The sequence below is a fragment of the Scyliorhinus torazame genome, chromosome 2 (assembly GCF_047496885.1).
Source record: "Scyliorhinus torazame isolate Kashiwa2021f chromosome 2, sScyTor2.1, whole genome shotgun sequence".
NCBI lineage: Eukaryota > Metazoa > Chordata > Chondrichthyes > Carcharhiniformes > Scyliorhinidae > Scyliorhinus > Scyliorhinus torazame.
This window is the reverse complement of record NC_092708.1, coordinates 340,366,063-340,389,331: the sequence shown is the minus strand read 5'-3', so window position 1 is coordinate 340,389,331 and position 23,269 is coordinate 340,366,063. Positions and strand designations below refer to the sequence as shown.

General features: G+C 45.3%; 1 protein-coding gene across 3 annotated transcripts in view; it reads right to left on the bottom strand.

Moving 5' to 3' along the window:
• Positions 1 to 23,269, bottom strand: part of eml1 (EMAP like 1) — a 369,982-nt gene that overhangs the window by 205,244 nt on the left and 141,469 nt on the right. Inside the window, exon 1 of one of the 3 annotated variants that reach the window (XM_072490442.1) lies at positions 14,803 to 15,211. The exons of 1 other annotated variant lie outside the window; for it this stretch is intronic. In XM_072490442.1, the coding sequence (XP_072346543.1) occupies positions 14,803 to 14,869 (67 nt within the window). In that variant the 5' untranslated portion in view covers positions 14,870 to 15,211. Of the gene's footprint in view, positions 1 to 14,802; positions 15,212 to 23,269 lie in introns of those variants that run through there. One more of the 3 variants, XM_072490476.1, reaches the window with a different exon arrangement.

Here is a 23,269-nt window from a genome sequence, read left to right as displayed (position 1 = left end):
AACTGGGGCCAGGTGCAGGCCGTGGCTCTGGAGTTGGGTAGAGGAGAAAGTGATCCAGTCTTTTTCTGATAAATTGCTCATAACCGGGGTAACGTGATGTGGGCTGCGTTTTCACGAGCTCAGGCTCCACTCGTCTTTTAATCCTTTATGTTATCCCAATGCACATTCCGTAATTATCTTTTTGGGGGGGATCTATGTCTTGCACTACGTCCCTGGATGATCCTGGTTGGAGATTGGTGGTGAAGAGCTGAGTTGAATCAGAGAGAATCCTAGTTTGACTGGGGTGGTCGGAGATGGCCGGGATGGGGCCCAGCCTGCAGTGGTGGTTTTGCAGGTGAGCCGGCCCACTCCTCAACGGTGCTGTCAGCATCAGGAGGATGAACACCACTGCAAATACTATTCTGGATGATGATCTCAGCTCTGTGTTGCAGGTTTATGGGACTCACTTTAGTGAACTGTGAAGTATCCTTGAGAAGGTTCGATGGAGCACATCTTCAAGGCCTGGGTTGGGTGCAAGCCCCGACCATTGGTCTTATATTGTCTTGTCTGCGATGCTCGTCGGGAGGTGTTGAGGTGGCTGGCTATTTTGAGTGATCCCCCCAGCCAGGGTCTGGGTCTCTGGCCGCCTGGGCATTGAGGTGACAGTGTGATGGAGGTGAACATGTTTCATTTGATAGAACCTTTGAGAGATCCTGAGATTTGTTCAACAATCCTGTCATAGCCTTGGCTTTTCCAAGCGACATAGGTGATGTTTTTATCCTGCAGTTCATTAATAATCACATATTTTATTCCCTTGTGATTATGCTGTTGATTTCATGTTGTTGTCTTTTCTCCTGACAAGGGTGTACGATATTTGAGCATGAGGCCGAGTGTCGTTTGTTATCCTGTTTTGGCAAAGATCCAATTGAATCGGTGAAGTGATATGTGGTTTGTGCACAGTCTTATATATTTTTTGAATGTGCTGTAACCTTTGCCTCCATGAGAAGGGAGTGCATTTTAGACACCTCTTACCTCATTTATAGAGAAGATGAGTGGAGCCATGGCGGGTTGATGGGTGGGTGATTGGTGTAGTGGTGGGTGGTAGGGTTTGATTAGTCCTCAGTCAGAGCTAATTGCATCGGTTTTAATTTTGCATTATGCTTTTTTGTTTTGTTATTTTGAGAATTCGTACCTGTCTCCTTCAAAGGTCTGGGCATGTCCTGTATCCTGGAGTGGACTGTGTTCCTTCTGATTTTATTTTGTGGCAATTGGGGTAGGGGAAATGAGAGGTGGTGCATGTCTGGTTGTGGTCGGTTTATCTCTGTTTGATTTGTTGAAGTGAGAGCCTGTATGTTATACCTCTGGATTGTCGGAGTCCTTCTTCCGTTTGGGGGTAGGCTTGATGTGGGAGTTAGGCACCCTCCACCAGGTGGTCTGATACATTGGTTTCCTGAATGTCCTCTTTATCGTGGTTGGGTCTTCAATGGGGAGGCAGTGTATTGTATCTGTTGAGGCAGCGCTACTCTGTCCCCGAATATCCTACTTGCATTGCGAGTCTGTGTCTTATGTTCTTGGGTTTACTCCAGTGTTCCTTCCCTGGGGAGGTGGGTCCTGGCATGTGCTAGGTGTCTTGGAGGTATTGACACCCCTGTCTCAGAGTGTGCTTGGACGAGGCCAAGTCCGGTTCTGTGATTGACATCCTGTTGTTCTCTTGGGAGTTATTAGGGACATCCTGAGAGACTGTTTTTTGATGTTCTTGAATAGCCTTGGTTTATTCATTCCTAAGTGCACGAGGGCGTGGGATTGGGACAGGTCCTGTACTGTGGTTGATATCCTGTTGTCAGCCTTATGGTTGGGATGTTCCCCTGTATGAATGAGCAGCTTTTTTTCTTCTTTATTCTTGGGGTTGGGCGTGGGCCAGAGGAATGCAGACTTATGGTTGTATATTGACCCTCATTTATACTGAGAACCTTTGCTCCTTGGAGCTCTCCCTTTTGTATCCTGCCTTGTTTAATGAGTTGGGAAACACTGGCTACACTGACCATAATCTGAATTGCTGGTCCTCCCTGTATAAATATCTGGAATGATGATCATTCTGTACTGGGCCTGAGGTTGGGAATACATGTGGTATATGTAAAACAAACTTCGGGAACTGGGGTTCTTGCGTATTTTCTTTGCATTTTTCTATTTTTGTTATGGTGGGGTTTAAGAATCCGTGATTGAATCCTGCAGAGGAACAGATGAGTCTGACATCCGGAGGGAAGGGGTTACAGTGTGTCATTGATGCCTCAGCTGTTGCTGGAGTTGAGGGAGATAAGTTCTGGTGCGAACCTGCACTTGGCACAAAATATTTATCCTGAACTGTCGTGGTCGTTGTGAGCAATCGCCGTTTGGGAAGGAATACACCATTTTATCATGTTTTCATGGCTTTATCCTTCTCTCCCTTGTGCTCTGGTGATGTATACAGAGGCACCAAATTGATTCTAATGTTTGTACTGAGTCAATTATATTGCTGCTCTCCTGTTCCTCTGTGTATCCATATATGTTGAGACTTTTTTGTGCTGAGCTGTACCATTCCTGTGGTTTTGTTGCTTTAATTTTTTTAATGAAAAACTTCAATAAAAGTGCTTTGAAAAGAAACTAATCATCAATTTTAAGGCAGTAGTGTGATGAACCCTGGGTTGCAGGTCATATTATTGAATCCCTACAGTGCAGAAGGGAGGCCATTCAGCCCTTCGAGTCTGCACCGTTCCTCCGAAAGAGCACTCTACCTAGGCTCACTCCGCTTCCCTATTCCTGCAACCCCATGCATGATCATGGCCAATCCACCAAACTTGCACATCTTTGGGTTGTGGGAAGAAACCAGAGCACCCGGACGAAACCCACGCAGACACGGGGAGAACGTACAAATTCCACACAGACAATCATGCAAGACCAAAACCCGAACCCGGCGCTGTGAGGCAGTAGTGCTACCCACTGTGCCACCGTGCTGCCAATGTAATTGGCCTACGCTGCGTTGGGGGGTGGGTGGTAAGGATCATCTTCCAACAAAATAATACAGCTGTCCAGTTGTAAAACTGCTTTGTCTGAATCATCACACTCTGGCCTTTACTGACAAATCAGACACCAGCAGGAAAATAGTTTACTGGCAAATCTACACTTGTACCTGTTTTCAGAATCTGATGGCATTTGTTTTACCAAGTAAGGTATTAAAAGGAAGATCTCAATCAGTAGTTTGTTAAATATGTTGTCATCAAGGCTTTAAATTACTGCACAGCTTGTCACAAATCAAGACAAAGACCAAGAATTAAATTCGCACACAGGATCATTCATTTCCTTTCTATAAATGGAGCCTATCGGCTGCTTTTGCTTAAGGAGGCTTCACTTGACAGAGGATTCTGAAGACTTATTCTTGAATCATTGAAATTAAGACAGATTATCCCCATTCAACATGAAGAGATACTATGAATCTGGAAGTCAAAAACGCAGGACGTTGAAGGCGAGACAAGAAGACAAAGCTCGGCAAAACAATAGTCTGGCATTTTCCGTTAAAAGGTTTGAAGTATTGAGCAGTGGCCAGACTACACATTCATCCTCAACGACCACATCTACAATATGTTTGGGTGACTTTTCTGGTGACTTTGACCTGCCAATTTCCAGAGACAACACAGTGCCTGAAAAACTGTGGACTCGGAAATGGCAATGGAAACTACAAGCTACTGATCAGACATCAAAGACATGTAGGTTAGGTGGAGTTGGGTGATAGGGTGGGGCAGTGGGCCCAGGGAGGGTGCTCTTTCGGAGGGTTAGTGCAGACTCAATGGGCCGAATGGCCACCTTCTGCCCTGCAAGAATTCTATGGATTCTATAGATCAACGGGCATGATGTCGTGCAAAGGACCTGGAACCAGTGCAGGAAAGGGTTCAATGACCTTCTGCACTCTGCCAGGGTGAACACTGATTCCAGTTGGAACCTTGAATAGATAGATGTCTTTATGGGTGGCAGCATTTGTTGGTGCCCATGGGTGGTGACATGCAGAAGATCAATTGGTACATATTCCTGTGCCTTGAAAGATTACACATGACTAAACCAGATGGCTGCTATGTATGCAAAGGTAAGGTTTGGTAATATGATGGGCACCTGAATCTGCCTCTTTGGTGGCATGGTGCGGGGAGGCTGGCATGCTCCAGCAATGCCAGCCAGAGATGGAGCCTTCTGAGTGCACCTCTGTCCTTACAAGAGAAGAGATTCACAACATGCAGGAGCAATGATGGGCAGATGGTGGGGCCCCAAATCTTCTGCTCTGAAGTCAGACTGAGGGGCAAGTACTCAAAATGGCAGGGCGACACAGTAGCACAGTGGTTAGCACTATGGCTTCACAGCTCCAGGGTCCCAGGTTTGATTCCCGACTTGGGTCACTGTCTGTGCGGAGTCTGCACGTTCTCCCCGTGTCTGCGTGGGTTTCCTCCGGGTGCTCCTGTTTCCTCCCACAAGTCCCGAAAGATGCGCTGTTAGGTGAATTGGACATTCTGAATTCTCCCTCCGTGTACCCGAACTGGCGCCGGAATGTGGCAACTGAGGGCTTTTCACAGTAATTTCATTGCAGTGTTAATGTAAGCCTACTTGTGACAATAAAGATTATAAAAATTATTAAAGGATGTGGAACTAGATTCATTAGTTGTGTAGAAGCAGGGGTCTCGGTGGAGGGTAAGAGTCCAGTGAACAGGGAAGAGATTGGGGGAGGGGATGTGAGACCTAGGGCAGCAGTTGTAAGACTGCTGTGTGAAATCGACTCATCCCTGTTGCCCATCCATTCAGATCTCATTGCTCAGCCAGATGTCCATTCCAAAAAGCAACCAGACTGCGTGCCCTCTGAGTTCATAATGCTGTTCAAGACTTATAATTATTCTTTCTCCTCAGATGGAGCATCCTCATGACCTCAGAAGGAACCTGAGGATCAAACCGTTGACCTCCGAGGATGACCAGCTGCCAGTTGCACCCACTTCATGTCCTCTGGCTGCACCATGCACCAGCACAGATACAGGCATGTTGATAGCCATATGTGTATCGGGGCAGATAGTAGTGCACAATAGTGAAGGCACGTCACACTTGCCTGATGAGATGGCAGAGGCAGAGTGTCCACAGGGTGCTGGCAGTCAGAGGATTGGTAGAGACTAGGATGATGCTGAATCTGAGGAATTTGATGAGCCTCTGGAGTCATCCATCAGGCAGCAGATGCTAATGTCCAGAATGATGCACAGGAAGATCTGGAAGAGATCCCTGAGGGCCTACATGCCATGGTCTCTGCTTTGCAGGAGTCTATGCAGAATGAGAACACTGCCTTTGTCCGGAGCTCTGAATACACAGACTCCTCCATTGAAAGAGTGGTAACTCTCATGGAGCGGCAATTCCAGGAACTCAATCAGGGGGTTTTGGGGTTGCATACAGACCTGCAAACCCACACACAGGCAGCTACCTCAGGAGGTCTTTGCCAATATGTGAGTCAGAGGAGGTACCTAGTGAATCCATCGCTGGTGAGCAGAGGGTTCAAAGATACCTTATGTTGGTGGATTGCGTGCAGCTCGGTGCATCTGAGAGTTCCTGTCAGGGAGCTCCTGATGGTGACAGCAGCTCTTCCAACACGCTGCCAATGATCGTCACATCTGAGGAAACTGTGATAACTGAGGAGTTCACAGCCATGGTGCTAGTTCTCCTGCCCAGATGGGCCTACACAGGCCCCAGTGACCAGAGGATGGCCACTGAGGTCATCAAGGCTAACACCTCACCACTGATTGCATTTAACACCCCCACCCCCTCAGCCACTTACTTAGCACAAACTAAACATTGGCATCTTTTTCAACCCTGAGATGAACTATAAATCTCATGTTGAACTCATTGCCAATCCTTCACTATTGCCCCCTTGTCCATGCATATTTTTAGACTTAAATATTCCAATGTCTCATTTTTCATTATTCTCCACTTTCCATAAACTCCATCTTGACCAAAATACCACCGCTTGTTTTTTGTCCTCTGCTAGTTCCCACTTGTCCAGCTAACTTAGATTGGTTTAATTTCTCCAGTGTAATAACCTCCTCCTCATCTTCTTCAAATCTCTTCATGGTCTTGCTCTTCTTAGATGTTTTAATCCTCCACCCATTTGTACATCTCCCATTCTTTCCTATCAGCTTTGTGACAAAACTGTCCACCTGGGTGCGACTTCTTGCAATTCGCACCTTAAAACAAAATCTCTTCTCTTTCTTGTCATGATATTCAAACACACACATCATGATAGACAGACCAACAGACAAATCAGCATACATAACACGACAGCCAATCACAGACAAGGACAGAGACAGTATAAGAGAAGAAACACGACACCTGGTGGCCAGCAGATCTGGAGACCAGGACAAGGACAGGACCTGATTAACAACACACTCAGAGAGTCACCACGTGCTGAGTACCAGGACAGATCTGTAAATAACAAGTTGAAATAAAACAGCGTTGTACCAAAAAAAAAAGCTGCACTCAGGACACATTCATATTTACAACCACGTAGGCACATCATCTTGTAAAAAAAGGGGGGATGTCATGATATTCAAACACACACATCATGATAGACAGACCAACAGACAAATCAGCATACATAACACGACAGCCAATCACAGACAAGGACAGAGACAGTATAAGAGAAGAAACACGACACCTGGTGGCCAGTAGATCTGGAGACCAGGACAAGGACAGAACCTGATTAACATCACACACAGGGAGTCACCACGTGCTGAGTACCAGGACAGATCTGTAAATAATAAGTTGAAATAAAACAGCGTTGTACCAAATACAACCATGTTGGTTTATCTGTACCTCAGAACACCCAACACCACATTTCTGACTTTGAAAGCATCCCCAAAACCCATGAGTGAGATCTTCCAGCTTTTCATGCCAGTGGGATCTTCCGCTTCCAGCGAGAGTGCTTCCCGCGCCACAGGTTTCCTTTTTTAAAATAAATTTAGAGTACCCAATTAATTTTTTCCAGTTAAGGGGCAATTTAGCGTGGCCAACCCACCTACCCTGCACATCTTTGGGTTGTGGGGGCGAAATTCACACAAACACGGGGAGAATGTGCAAACTCCACACGGACAGTGACCCAGAGCCGGAATCGAACCTGGGACCTGGACGCCATGAGGCAACAGGACTAACCCACTGCACCACCGTGCTGCCCCTACACCACAGGTTTCCTGGCGGTGTGGGGTGGATTCAACAGGAAATCCCTTTGACAGCAGCGAGACCAGAGAAACCCACCGGCGGACAACAACAGGCTGTCTCCCGCCACAGAGAAGCAATCTCGCCCTATTTTTTTAACAAGTCACCTCTTAATCTATATTGCCATTACGCTGTTTCCAATTGTGAAGTACATTCAGACAACTTTTATACAAATACACAAAAATATAAAATAAGAGAAGTAGGTCATTCAGCATCTCAAACCTGCTCCTTCATTCAACGAGACCATGGCTCATCAGTTTGTGTTTTGAATTCCACATTCCCATCCACCCCCGATAACCTTTTAATTCCCTTGCATAACAAGAAATTATCTAACTCCGCCTTCAAAATATTCAGTGACTCTGCCTTCTGAGGCAGAGAGTTCCAAAGTCGGACAACCCTCTGAGAGAAAACATTCTCCTCATCGCTGTCCGGTAAGGGAAACCCCTAATTTTAAAACAGTGCCCCCTACTTCTGTTAAATTAATACGGTCAACCTCTTGGCTATTTGTGTTGCTGCTGAAAGAAAATGAAGCATCGCATGTGTTACAAGTCCGTGTGTTCATAATAATTACAAGGGTCTAAATCTTCCGGTCTGATCAATCACGGGAATTGTCACGGGCGTGGTGGACAATTTACCAGACGAGCAAAAAGTCCTCTAGTTATAGGGTCTCTGGTCAATAATCAACTATAAACTATTGTAAGAGTTCGTCCTGTTTATTTCTTTGGTTCCCATTTATTTTATTTTGCTCCGTGACCCCATAATCAGGATGTGTCTTTAAGCAGAGGATTTGAAGTTGAAACAGCCTGCTTGCCAGGACATTGTGTTCCAAGGCTTTGTATTTTGCAAAGGAGAACCCAGACTCTTTGGCACCGAGTCGATCTAAGGAACCATCTTTGGAGGGAGTTGGTTCGATTGGTTAACTGTCAACCGGTGGGTTGACCAGGGATAGTGTTCTGCCTGGCAATGGTCAGTGATTTGTTCCTGTGTAATGTTTCCTGAGAGAACTGGGCAGAAGTATTTAGAACTTGGAAGTGAAAGGAATGCTCTCCCTCGCTCTCCTGCTTGTTGACATGAAATAACTGCTGCATACAGTCCAAAGATGTGCAGGTTAGGTGGATTGGCCATTCTAAATTGCCCTTAGTGTCCAAAAAGGTTAGTTGGGGTTACGGGGATAAAGGGAATAGGGTGAAAGCGTGGGGCTTAAGTGGGGTGCTCTTTCCAAGGGCTGGTGCAGATTCGATGGGCTGAATGGCCTCTTTCTGACCTGTAAATTCTATGAAATTGTTCTGAAAGCAGTGAGTGCCTGACACATCCTCTGCTGTGAACCTGAAGTGGTGCTGTGTCTGCAGAGAAAGTAGACAACTTTGCCGGAGAAAATCATCTCAAGCCTAAAACGAAGAAGTACCAAAACAAAAGGCTGAACTTCAGAAAGACATTGAGTGAAAGGCATCCTAGTGCATCAAAGAACTTTATCCTTTTATTTGTACTTATATTTTCTTTCCCTTTTCAGAACCCTTTCCCCTCTGTGCTGTTTGTCTGTGTGTGTGTGTCGAGAGAGTGGAGCTGGTTAGGAAGGAGGGGGGTTGGAAAAGGGTGGGACATTTTCTGTCCATTTAATGATAATACTGTACATAATAGAAGGTTACTTGTGTTTTTATAGAATCGCTACTGTGTAGAGGGAGGCTATACAGCCCATCAAGTCTGTGCCAACCCTGCTAAAGAGCACTCTAACCATATCCACTCACCCATCTACCCCGCTCTATCCCAATAGCCCCATAGCCTAACCTGCATATCCCTGAACACTAAGGGGCAATTTAGCCTGGCCAATCCACCTAGCCCGCACATCTTTGGACTGTGGGAGGAAACCGGAGCATCTGGAGGAAACCCATGACACGGGGAGAATGTGCAAACTCCACACAGACAGTTCTGCGAGTTTCCTGTATGAAACGCATCGGATACTCACACGTGTGACAGACACAACCACCATAATACAATGTTCATTCAACTATGGGATCAAGTTGAAGCAAAGTTTCAATAGTTTTAAATTCTTCCTGCAGCCTGACTAACTCCACTGATCAAGACAAATGCTACATTGCTCTTTGCGAAGCCAAAAAACAGTTGATGTAAAAAGGTGAATGAACTGGTTAAGCAGGGTGGTGGATCCAACCCAACTTAATGAGATAAATATTGCTTGTCTCGATTGGTTGCCAGGTTCTGACCTGGAATCAATTTGGAATATTTTTTTTAATTAAATAAAATTTAAAAATTTAGAGTACCCAATTCATTTTTTCCAATTAAGGGGCAATTTAGCATGTTCAATCCACCTAACCTGCACATCTTTGGGTTGTGGGGGTGAAACCCATGCAAACAGGGGGAGAATGTGCAAACTCCACACGGACAGTGACCCAGAGCCGGGATCGAACCTGGGACCTCGGCGCCGTGAGGCTGCAAGGCTAACCCACTGAGCCACCGTGCTGCCCAATTTGGAATATCTTACGCAGATCTTAAATGTCGGACTCAATACCTACAGCACAAAACTGTTCATAAAGTTTTAATCTTACAAACCTGCAGACTGGAGTTTATTGGGCTCAACCAATGACCTTGGGTATTTTAAATAAAATCTAATTACACCTGTGTTGCGACTCCGGGTCAAGTGGGGCTGATTGACCACATACTGACCCAGGGTGTGGTGACACTATTTATTTACAAACAAGGACTATATACAGAATGTTGTGATACAGGCCATATTTTCCCCACTTCCAAATTCAAGAACTGAGGACAAAGCCTGTGCTCTCTTTTAAGCTACGCGTGCTCCCATCCTATTGGGTGAATAGGTTGCATAGCCCAACTAGAGTTCCCCCTTAAGTAGGGTGCTCTTTCCAAGAACTGGTGCTTGACTCGATGGGCTGAATGGCCTCCTTCTGCATTGTAAATTCTATTAAAGGAGTCTCACTTCAACAGGTCCGTTGAACCCGGGCGGGAATTTCCGATGTCAGGGTGGACGGGTCTGTAGTGTATATCCAAAGCATGTTCAGTGGTTAAAATATAACCGACATCACAGCAAACGATTTATCCCACGTCGATTAGTATTCTCAGCCAAACCTCACACTAACAAAATCCAGCATGGACTTCTTACCTAGAACCAGTATATTTTTTTGACATGAATAACAGGTGAATTTATCCACTGCAGCTAAACAGAGGCATACATTGTAATCTGACTCTGTCACCATAAATCTCTCCAGCTGTAAAGTATGTGACCCTGTGCTTCTTTCTATTTAATACACTTACTGGATGACACTGTGTGGCCCACAGATTGTTGCTGTAATGAATGCTGAGATCAGAAGTGTCCGACCAATACAGAGTTCCTTGAATTATTCCATCCGAAGCCACAATGCAGTAAATTGAATAATTTGACTCTTTCTTGTTGTGTGCAGCATGTAGTTCCCTCATTCTTCAAAACCAAACATCCTGACCTAAACGCTGAGGTATTTTTTTCCCACATAATTCCATGGCAACGCAAAGACAGCAGAAGAGCCATCTGGATTCTCAGCACTTTCATTTCAGCTATTGTAATAGAGCTGAGAACTGAATCAGTAAAAGTCTCAGTGTCTTGTACATAAGGGCAGGAATACAGCACGGCTCTCTGCCTCTGCTGTGCGTAATTGTTGTCTTGTAATTGTAGCACAGCCCCCTACCTACCATAACAGTGAAGTTGTTTCAATTCCCTGGAGCTGCTCATCTCATCCTTCATGTGTAAAAGGAATTGCCAAATTAACTAAACGTAAACATGCTCTTGACATCTAAACACTGGGCCAGCTCTGGAAACTATTCCTTGTTTACACCACCCAACAAATAAATCCATTTGCGAATCACGGAAGTACAGTAGCAGTCAATAATATGTTTAATTTAAAAATTAATAGCGCAGTTACTCTTTTTATTCCCTGCCATTGAAACTTTTTACCACCATCTAATAGAAATAATCTTGAAACCACTTTCTATGTTTTGGTACGCAAACCTGCAAATGCCTGAATAATTTTTTTTAAATTTACAGTTTTTTTTAAATTTAGGAGTACCCAATTCTTTTTTTCCAATTAAGGGGCAATTTAGTGTGGCCAATCCACCTACCCTGCTCATCTTTTTGAGTTCTGGGGGTGAGACCCACCCAGACATGGAAAGGATGTACAAACTCCACGCCGACAGAGACCCTGGGCCGGGATCAAACCTGGGTCCTCGACAGCAATGCTAACCACTGCGTTACCATGCCACCCCAAAGGCCTGAATCATAACTATCTGCCAAGTTTCAGTTCTGTGCAGATTAGCTGGTCGGAAGTAACAAGCCAGGTCAACTATCCTTTCCTATCATTATTGTCAATCATTATCAATTCAGACCAGGTATTAAGACAGCTCCTGATTTCCACTAAGATAGTAACATGACTGAAGTTGTAAACCAGTTGCCCACATTTAGTGCACAGATGTTCTTCCTGTTCAGCTGGAACTCAGAATAGTGCAGTTCTCCTCCCCAGCCCCCACTCATTCCCACCCCATCCCCTCTCCCCCCACGCTTCCACACTGATGCACTAAGCGTCAAGAACCACAAAGACATATGGGACTTTAACCAAGGCTTTAATACACTACATAGGAAGCTTACCCGACACAGACAACCCCAGACAAAATGGGTCAGGTCTCAGAAGCTGGGTCTTATACCTAACTCCCGGGGGAGTGGCCAAGGCGGAGCTCTCCGTGGCCAGGTCAGGTTACATACAGGTGACCGAACCTCTACAGAGCTACAGTACAATACACAGTACAATGCACAGGATTACAGGGCCAAGTTACACACAACTATTATATAACTATGTACAATGCTAGGAAAGTACAGTGGTGTATCACCACACACACCCTCCCCCTCACCCTGTGACTTGTCAGCCTGAAATTTGGGAATTGATATCCTAGCATTTCTGCTTCCTCTAGTAGCAGCACCTAGTCGAGATTAGGGTCTGCCAAGAATATACGAGAAGCATATCATTACAAGGTTGACTAATCATATGGTTGGTTTTACTTATCTCATTCGCTGTTCCATGTGGCGTACGGGGTGATACTAATTGGAGTCCACACACTGCAGTCTAACTGTTGAAATCAAGCCTGGTTATAAGTCTCCAAAGTAAACTCATTCCTATCGTAGTGTTACAAGCCACTACATTCTTTACCTCTTTCAGTTTTCCTCCCTCATACAATCAACAGGATTTTCTAACTCAAGCATGGCATCAACCTGTCCCTATTATCTGACTTACTTTGGCTTCACTGTTTCTTCATCTTTGACAGTGTTCTGCAATATGATCTGCAGTGCCTTACCAATCAATAATTAACTGGTCCCAGTAAAACACCAGATGATGTTTATATTGACATTGCACAGAGTGGATTTGGGTTGTACATCACATGGCAATGTGTTGTTATTTAGAACATTCATCTCCGAAGGACCTGTTGAAAATCTGCCTCTGTTTATAGAGTCATAGAATTTACAGTGCAGAAGGAGGCCATTCGGCCCATCGAGTCTGCACCGGCTCTTGGAAAGAGCGCCCTATCCAAGGTCCACACCTCCACCCTATCCCCATAACCCAATAACCCCACCCAACACTAAGGGCAATTTTGGACACTATGGGCAATTTAGCATGGCCAATCCACCTAACCTGCACATCTTTGGACTGCGGGAGGAAACCGGAGCACCCGGAGGAAACCCACGCACACACGGGGAGAGCGTGCAGACTCCGCACAGAGAGTGACCCAAGCCGGGAATCGAACCTGGGATCCTGGAGCTGTGAAGCAATTGTTCTATCCACAATGCTACCGTGCTGCCTCAAATCAGCTTTATTTAATAAAACAATGTTAATTTATTTAAATTAGGGGGGGAAATAAATAAAAATCCAGCAAATGTGTTGCCACACACACAAAACCTTTACAAGGGGCCAATCAATAGCCCTTTGAACACCAACTGGTTCAGGTATTAGATCCCTGTTAATATGTTAATATGGGCTCTGTGACATACATCAGAACCTTAATTGTCATTACCAGGGCACACAACATATTGCATTGGCGTTAGAGCAGTAAGGCCCACAGAAAAGATAGGTTTATCATTATTTTTGCAGGCCCACAAAGGGTGATAGGAATATGGAAGTCTTTACCATGGGGAGTGGTTGAAGCAAGTAGTACAGATGCAATTAAGGGGAAATTAGACAAGTATTGGAGCGAGAAGGAAATCGATAGTTAGGATGACAGGTTTAGATGAAGAAAGATTGGGAGGAGGCCCAACTGGAGCATAAACACTGACACGGACTGGTTGGGCTAAAAAGCTTGGTCTGTGCCACTAATTCTATTTAATAAAACTAACCACTGCCAGCCTGGACTCAGCCCCTCTGTCCTGCCTACCCGCACCTTCATCGTACCCCCACCAGGTGCTGCCAAACTTTCAAGCTGGTCAACATTCCCCCTGGCCCAAGACTGGCGAGCTGCCTTGTAATGGAATGACCATTTGGCATCAGTATTTGTCAAGTTGGGATTGAAATGAGGCAAGCACTTTGTTACTGCATCAGTGTCCCCTTTGTGGGAATGGGCATTCATTCGCCCTGTGGGCCCCTGCTGATCAGCAGCCCGAAAGTGACACAGGGTCCCACAGCACAAGGGAAAGTTTGATCCATGCCCCCACTGGAAAAAATGATAATAATAATAATAATAATAACAATGAAAGATTGGGAATAAGAAAACTACCATCAAAAGTAATTGTTGTTACATAATGCAAGGTACAGCAACTTGAATATATAGCACCTTGAGCACAGAAAAATGCCTCAAAATGTACAACAGGGGAAAATCACATCATATCAATTTCCTTGAATAGAAGTATTATATTACTAAAAGACCATAGGCTTTGAGGAGGAGAGCTGACTGGTGGTAGTTTAACCTGTGAATCACCACACCTCAGACAAGGGGCACAGTTGAGAAGGTGGAGTCTTCATGAATAATCTCAGCCGGTACAGGAATTGAACCCCCGCTGTTGGCTTTGCTCTACTTCACAAGCCAGCCATCCAGCCAACTGAGCTGAACTATTGCATTAGGGCTTGAGTAAAAGATGTAATCGGAATATTCAAATGATCACTATCTTCTTTATCAGAACCAGCCTTGACATATACCACATCCACGCTGACCAACATCCAACTCATTTCACTGTGCGTACTCAGAAAAGGTGACAGTAACACAATGTAATCAGCAACAGCACTAGAGAGGCTCTATTGGTACATGCCAGTAATTTATCGTCATCCGAGGCTATAATGGGCCGAATAAAATGAATGCAAGTTGTGGGAATGCCCCAGAACTTTGCAATCTGAAGCACAATTCAATTTAAACTTGAAAGTGGCCTAGCTGAGATCACTAGATTTATCAATTTTGCACTGTTTTCTTTCATAATATCTTCAAAGGGGATCCCTGACCTTTAAACACACCCCAACGCAGGTCTAAATTCTCCCCTTAATAGATTTGTCTCTATAAAGATTGATAGCAAAAGCTTAGATCATTTACCAGTGCAGAACTGAAGCAGTGAGGAGGTGTCGTAAAGGCTGTTGTAGCCAGAAATCCCGTCCTCCATGCTGAACCTGTTCGTCCCAGGCTCTCCGTTACTTAGTTTGCCTGCCACAGGAGATGTCCCCTGTTCACGATCCAGTTTTCCGGGGTCTCCCTGCCGGTGTCAGTTACCATAGCAACCCATTCAATCAGATTCTTTCCACAGCCTCGCTCTCTGTGTGTGGCGTGTTTCCCTCCGAACCTTCTTTGCACTGCGGCGTGTTCAGACTCAAAACCCAGAAAGTTCCATGGGAGGCAGCTCACAGACGTGGAGTGCAAAAGGAGCTGAATGTCTCAGGGAGCGGGTGAGGGAGAGGGACTGCCAAACTGTTCTCTAGTTCCTGCCTGACGGTAATCCTAGACCAGTAAAAAAACAGGACGAGCATCCTTTCAAAATACAGCCACGTAGCCCTGGCCAATAACCTTGTCGCATCCGACCAGCTGATGCGGAGGGCTGCTAAACTATGCGTGAAATAGAACTGAGCGGAGACTAGGGAGGAAGTTGTAAGAGGGGAATCTACAGGAATCTCTCAGCCTCATTCAGCTCAGCAGACAACATATGATCAAGCAGCCATTTCCATCATCTAATCTGCATGAAACCTGTCACAGCAGCAGGCACTTTCCACTGATAACGTTCTAAGCAAACAGGGGAACTGCCAATGCGGGAAAGCAAGCATCGGCAAAGATGAATGAAGATGGCTTCATATTGTGAATGAGCTTTCATTAAAGGTTGCTGAGATCGGGTCTGGGAAAAGCAATGCTGCTCGTAATCTGCTCGTATAAACTGAATTCCAGTGTCAGCAGACTGGAAACTAAACATCTTCCAAAGGACTTTTATTCTAAAATGCTTCCTAAGTACTTCCATTCATTCAGCAGCAGGCCCTGCAATTTATTGGAAGACATTGCCTGGGGAATATTTGGGGTTTGGCTCCTGCGATAGGATTTTTCTCAAAACATAAAGAAGTTAATTAAGTTTAGTTGTAGCTCATAACTGTTAAAAGCGAAAGAAGGCACATTTTAACTGATCATTCATTCTGATTTCCAAGCCAGTGCCTGCAAATTGTCTCTGGCCCATTGTTTTTAGTTTTATCCTTGTTTTAAAAGGAAAATGCAGCTTTGTGCTCATTAGGCAAAACAGCTCCAATACTTGGCAAAGCCATATGAGGATTAATGTTTGAGAATGATTCCCTGGAGGCCCACGGCTCCGACAGCAGTGAAGTGGCCTACTGTGGTATATTTTGTACACACACACGTATTCTATTTGCAATTGGCAGCTATGGCAAAGAGGATTCATTTGACCCACAGTCAGGTTATCACCTATTTTCCTTACCGAGTATTTAACTTTCATTTCTGTTACTCTTGTCAGACGTTTTGAAAGAATTATTTTTTTGAATAATCATATCAATGCTCATTTAAAAGGAGCCAGGTGTAATAAACAAGCTATTTTGATGGAGTCAGTTTGTTTTGCTGCTGTGTTTTGAATGATTCCAAAGTAAAGACCTATTTTGTAACTTCAGACTTGCATCAATGTTCATAGGATTTACAGTGCAGAAGGAGGCCATTCGGCCCATTGGTTCTCCACCAGCTCTTGGAAAGAGCACCTTACTTAAGCCCACACCTCTACCCTATCCCCATAACCCAGTAACCCCACCGAATCTTTTGGACACTAAGGGGCAATTTAGCATGGCCAATCCACCTAAGCTGCACATCTTTGGACTGTGGGAGAAAACCGGAGCACCCGGAGGAAACTCACGCAGACACGCGGAGAAAGTACAAACTCCACACTGACAGTCACCCGAGGCCGGAATTGAACCCGGGACCCTGGAACTGTGAAGCAGCAGTGCTAACCACTGTGCCCCAAATTGGTTGTAATGGATGAACGAGGTCTATGCTGCTATTCTCCACTGATAGGATTGTTGAGACCCCCTTCAAAAAGGGGTCGTCATGTCCCCAAATTTTGGACAAATCTGGGGCTGGATTCTCTGAGCCTCCGCACCGAAATCATAGTCATCAAATCGGAAATTTGGACCAGCGCAGCTCCCGCGATTCTCCAGCCGCCAGAGAATCGCTCGAGAATCGAGCACGCGCGAACTACGTGGCGCGAGCAGGGGGCCATTGACAGAGGACCCCCCCCCCCCCCACACGATTCTCCGCGCAAAAGTGACTGAGTTCCCGACGGCGTGGTTCTAACCACCTATCCGCCATCAGGAACGTCGGGTGGCGGATGCGGTGTCAGATCGGGCGTCACGGACCCGTGGGTGCGCATGATCTCGGGGGGGGGGGGGACCTACATTTTTGGTGCCGCTCTGCGGTCTGATTCCGCCATGTCGCATGCGCGGACTCCCGACCGCAAGTGGGGGGCCCCGTATCTGCAGCCAGAGCTGCGAGAACCACTCCGGCGCCCTGCCAGCCCCCTGCAGATGGAAGAATCACTCAGGACTTTCTTAAGGAAAGTCCAGAGTGAAACGCCAGCGTTTTTACGCCTGTGTGGGGACATAGCCCCATTATTGGAGAACCCAGCCCCTGATATTTCACATTTCATGTTGAGTAAAGGTTCTACTCATGTGGTGTGCACAGCAGGAATGTTGAGATGATGTGGGAATGGGGGTGGGGTGAATCTGGTGACATTAAAGCTGGAAAAGCAGCTCTGCTGAACTGAAAAAAACTCTGGCAAATCTTTCAGACTTTAAAATGAATGTAGAACTTTACAAGATTTCAAGCATCTTCCACCAGACTCCACCTGTAACTCTACGAACTGAAGGAATGAAGTAGGTTACACAAAATAATAGAAGAAATACCAATCCCAGATCAGGGCAGAATAAAAAATGTGGTTTTGTGGTTGGTAGCAAACTACAATACATTTAACAAACGGGCTGTTCAGGATGTATGGTTCTTCTTTAAAATATTTAATTAGGCGTGTTTGATTGGATAGCCACAGGCGAAATAGCAGAGGATATCGTCCAACTGAAATAAATCACAATGATATCATGCTGCTTGCAAATAAATTAATACATAGCAAAACTGTAGAGGGCCACATGATGCTAAAAATCTGTATAGGGCCACATGATGCTAAAAATCCTTTGACACATGAAAGAATGAAAGACCTGCAATCATATAGTGCCTTTCACAACCTTAAGATATCCCAAAGCCATTTGGTGGGTTATGAGCAATATAGCTGACAATCATTGAGCACCCAAAGCTGTTGTTGAAGCAACAGTCTTTGCGTGATTAATGCTCGCCCACTCTGCTGGGAACTCAATCACTCAATGAGCATTTGCAATCAAACTGGGATACTGGCCCAAAATGGCCATCGCATCATGTTAAAAAAAATAGGTCTCGGAACAAACCTTAATCCTACTTATTCTTCCAGAATTTGAATAATCATTATACTAATTAAAGTACATTAAAAATGTGTGGTATTTCTTCATTCATAACCAATGGAAGGGAAGTTTCATCTCCAAGTGAACTTGGGGCAGCATATATTACAGACCCATGGGGATGGCTGCAATGACCAAATCACCCCTGTATTTTGTGATGGAACGTTGACTAGATCTGCAAGTTTACTGAAATGAACATACAAGCGAAAGATGGTGGAGGATATAAATTCAGTCATTGACTGAATTGCTGGTGGGCGATACTCTGAGAGAGATAATGGAACCACACACCCTTTTCAGATAAAGATACTTCTAACCCAAACAGAAACTAATTATGCCTTCCGCGTATGTGTGTATGCTCAATCATCCACCCCTCATGTGCCAAGGACTGCTGCATATATCTTTTTTAACTTACTTACTTTGGATCAATTCTCATTTCTAATCTGACTGAATGTATATGCATGTGTTTTATCATTTTCTTGCATTTAGTAGTTAATAAATTCAATCTTTCTTTAACGCAAGAAAGCCTAGTTAAATTGGCTCGTTTTAAAATGTAGATATTGGGACTGGGAAATGTTACCCACGAAGAAAAGGATCCTTTTTAGATTAATCTTGTTACGACCAGTTGAGAGGGTTGAATAAAGAAAGGGAGCCCATTCATCTCTCCTCACTCAAGATGTGACAATTAGAGGGTTCTTGTCCAGTTTAACAAATTTGGGCAACCTTACCTGGGGACTGGTTGTAACACTGACCCATAGGAAGATTGCAGGTTTGATCCCAGTATGTGCTGAGTTTCTGATCTCACTGGAAGTGGAAGGGAAATTGTGATTGACATTACCATTGCTGCATTATTCCCAGTCCTAATCTCCATACCAATCCCTGCAGAAAGTGTGCATGCGTGGATACCATTCAGATTTACATAAGGTACAATGACCTGTTAATGTTCATTCCCCTTCCACATTTAGGAATGACAACATAAATGATGGCAGGAAACCTGTTGAATTGTATCCCAGCAAGGGTTCAATGCCTTCAGGAGGGTTGGAGAGGAGGAGAGCGGAGATAATTGAACAATGTTACACTGAAAAACAGATAGCACAATTGAAGTTACCCCAGGTGTTCCAAAATGGCAAACCTTACACAAAGAATGAAAATGAATTCTTCTGTGTCATCCCATTACTGTCCATAAAAAGCTATGGATGCTGTATTTTCTAATCAAGGCCTGTGGAGTTGTACAGACAAGAGGATAACCTTTCAGAAACAGGATGTTAAAAACAATAAAGTAGTTGACAGAAGGAAATCCAGTTTACTCGGCAGACATACACCATTATATCCTACTGACCCACGACAGTCTAATTTTACGCAGCAGCATTTATTTGCTGATGGACAGAATCATAGAATGCACACGTTGACTTCTTATGGCTTTCTTTCAATTTACTGTAAATTCTATGATTCTACTATTTGCTTGTTCCGAGTTCCACTTTTCCATTTTCAGAACATTGCTCACTTACATTCCCACTTCTTTCTCATTCGTAATCCGAACCTTCATCATCTCCATGCTTCACAAATTAAATGTTACTGAATATCACCACTATTTATGGGGCAGACAAGAATGGGTCAAAAAACCCAACAATGCCAGAGACACAGGAGCCCTGCTAATCTTAAAGGCAGACTCTCATTAACATCTTATGCCTCTTGCCCAGCACTAGGAAAATTGCATCTGAAGACCCCTTAGGGCAATTCCCTGGCAATCAGGGATAGGTGGATCAGCAAATGAGAGGTTGTAGAAAAGTAAGGACTGCCCTGTTCTCCATTGTCTGTATGGGCTCAACAGCTGGCTTGTAATGCAGAGCAATGCCAGCAGCGCAGGTTCAATTCCCGTACCAGCCTCCCCAAACAGGCGCCGGAATGTGGCAACTAGGGGCTTTTCACAGTAACTTCATTGAAGCCTACTTGTGACAAAAAGCAATTATTATTATTAATAAATCCCAATCGACCTCTAACAGCTGATCTTAAATGGCCATTAACCACCTGAATTTGTTCCCTATCTGGTGGGATAGAATGGGAGAACTTTCACACTGACCAGCAGTGCAAAATTTCCCATCCCTCCACCCCTGTGCCTGTCCCCAGCAGGGCCTAAACATTCAGCCCTAAGAACTAACACTCACATTAAATTGTAAATTAACTTTTTAATACCTTAATGCATTGACAGCACCCAGAAGGGACAGGGTTCCTATACTTGCACCATTAAATCCCATGAGGTAACAGAATGAGTTTGATACTGGCCTTTCATTGCTATGGATCAGGTTCAAATTGAATCCAGATTATCCTGATGGTCATCTTGGCTGTAAGATCCCTAATTAAGATTAGTTTGGTAACTTCAGTCCACTTCCTCATGGACACACGAGCTGACAAGTTCTCACTAATTGGCAAGTTCACTCAGAGAGGAGTACGGCATAAAGATAAAATGCCACTCTGGAACTACTGTTGGGATGTACCACAAACACATGACTGTTAACGAAGAGTTCTTATCCAGCATTCATTCTGATGAACAAAAAGGTTAACGAGGCACCTTATAGGTCTTGGCTTAGTATAACATTGATGTTCAGCTGAACCTGTTCTCCCATTCAGTATACCTGAACAGCGTTAACATTATGTCCACAGAATAAACACAAGTCAATCCCACTGTACATTGCCAGAAATTGGTCTAGAATTCTTTGTTGTTTGACATGACCAAGTAAAATGATGTTGCTGCTGTCTTTGATTTTTATTAAATGTCTGAATGATTTTAATCGAATGAGTGGAGCTGTATGGGTGTTTTATTTCAGGTAATCTTTTTGCATTAGCTCCCTGCTTGTACTAGAGATTAAGCACTCAATGCACAATGGCACCCTGTGAATAGATGAAAGATTTTCCCACAGTCTGAAGTCAGGTGGCATGTCCCGCAGGATAGTAACCATTACTCTACCATTGTTTCTTCTCCCTCTTTGCTGGAAGCTTGCCAGCCTCAAGAGAGAGATGGAGCTTGAAACATTGTGTTTTCAGTCCATGCCTGTCAAATTTAAGTACTCAAGTAATCAAGTGGAAAAATCGCACAAGTGTCATTCGGGACATGAAAAGTGAAGTGGTGGCCAGCAGTTGTAGACAGTCGGATATTACATTAGGATAATTACCTTAGTTTATTTAACTGGGAAAAGATGATAGAGTTGCTTGAAACTCCGTGTTGCACTGTGTCACTTTGCCAGGGATTCAGAGGGTACCATCTTCATAAACTCTCATCTTCACAAATATCCCACAGGCTGAATATTAAACGTGTCTGTCAGGGGAGCTGTGCCCTTCCCCAGAGTGAAGGAAACTCCAAAATTGTTGTCACATGCCAGTCAGTGCAGCCACCTGCCTGCTCCTGGCTTAGGTTAGCATGTGGAAGGAAATTAATGCACAAACATCTGAAAAATTAATGAAAGACTGAAGATCAGCCAGGTGTTCCATGTTGTGGAGTGTTGGATACCGTTTGGTCGATCTTACTGAAGTCTTTGAAGTCTTAAGTAGGTTAAATGTATGTATTTATTAACTACAAGAACTATGTGTAAATAGGCAGTAAAGGGTTGAAGCTCAGAGCTGTCTATATGCTTGCTTGTGTACACAGCTTTGTCCAACACTAGACTGACCCCTAGGTGGGGGTCATGTGTTCTCTTACAACACTGTGTGAGCAGTACTATACTCAGTCCCACATTGACCCTGTATGCGCCAGGCCTTTACACTACATTCCATTCCTTTGGGCAGAATTCTCCAGTTCCCCTGTAGCAGATGTTCCCGTGATAGGGGTGGCTCGTGGGATCTTCCGGACCTGCCAAAGTCAAAGGTGATTTACATTCCTTGCCCATGCCCCTGTCAGGGAACCCACGGCAGTAGTCGGCTTTGGCAGGACTGGAAGATCCAGGGGGGCGGGATTCTCTGATCCTGAGGCTAAGTGTTCCCGCCGCCGTAAACACCGTCACGTTTCTCGGCGGCATCAACATGGCCTCAGGAGCAGCGATTCTGACCCCCTACAAGGGGCCAGCACGGCACTGGAGCGACCCACGCCGCTCCAGCTGCCGATCCAGGCGTCAGATGGGTGCCGTGGGTCTGTGCATGTGCAGTGGCACCGATGCGCATTGGCACCCTTCTCCACGCAGCCCCGACGCAACATGGCGTAGGGCTACAGGGGCCGGCGCGGAACAAAAGAGGCCCCCAGCCCGTGAGGCTGGCCCAGCGATCGGTAGGCCCCGATCGTGTCAAGGCCACTGCGGAGGCCCCCACCGGGGTCGGACCCCCCTCCCCCCCACCAGGCCCCCCCCCAGATGCATGCATGCCGAGGTCCCGCCGGGTAAGACCAGGTGTGAACGGTGCTGTTTTCTTTTGCGTGGCCACTCGGCCCATCCCGGGCGGAGAATCGCCGGGGGGGGGGGGGCCACGCAGAGTGGCCCCCGACCGGTGCCGCGCCAACCGCGCTGGCGCCAACAGCGCCAATTCTCCGCTCTCCGGAGAATCGGCGGACCGGCGTCACGCGATTCGCGGCCGTCCCGCCGATTCTCCGGCTCGGCCTGCGCTGAGAGAATCCTGCCCCCCATCGGGAGGAAGGGCTGGAGAATTCCGGCCCTCGTCACTGCTCAGTGGCTCCAGCTTGAGGGTTTGCGTGGTTATTGGCTAAGAACAGAATCAGTTTTGGTGTGATTGTCTCCCAGGTGGAGTCACAAATCTAACCTTACTGCCTATGCTCACGTATAAAGAATGGCTGTTCAGGCAAACCATCAGAGTGTCTTCTATCAGTGCAACCACACCACTCCACATCAATGCCTTAACAGGACATGAAGAATGTTATGATTAAGATTATTCATGTGGAGAATGAGGAGCAAATCCGAATGTATAATGAGGAGATAAATAATGAGGAGTGACTCTAAATATTGAGGAGTAATTCCTTGTGTACAACAAGGGAGAAATCTCTTTTAACATTCAAGAATGGGTCTCTGTGAGTACACTTGTGTGCAAATGTTATGAGCCAATTTGATTTTGCC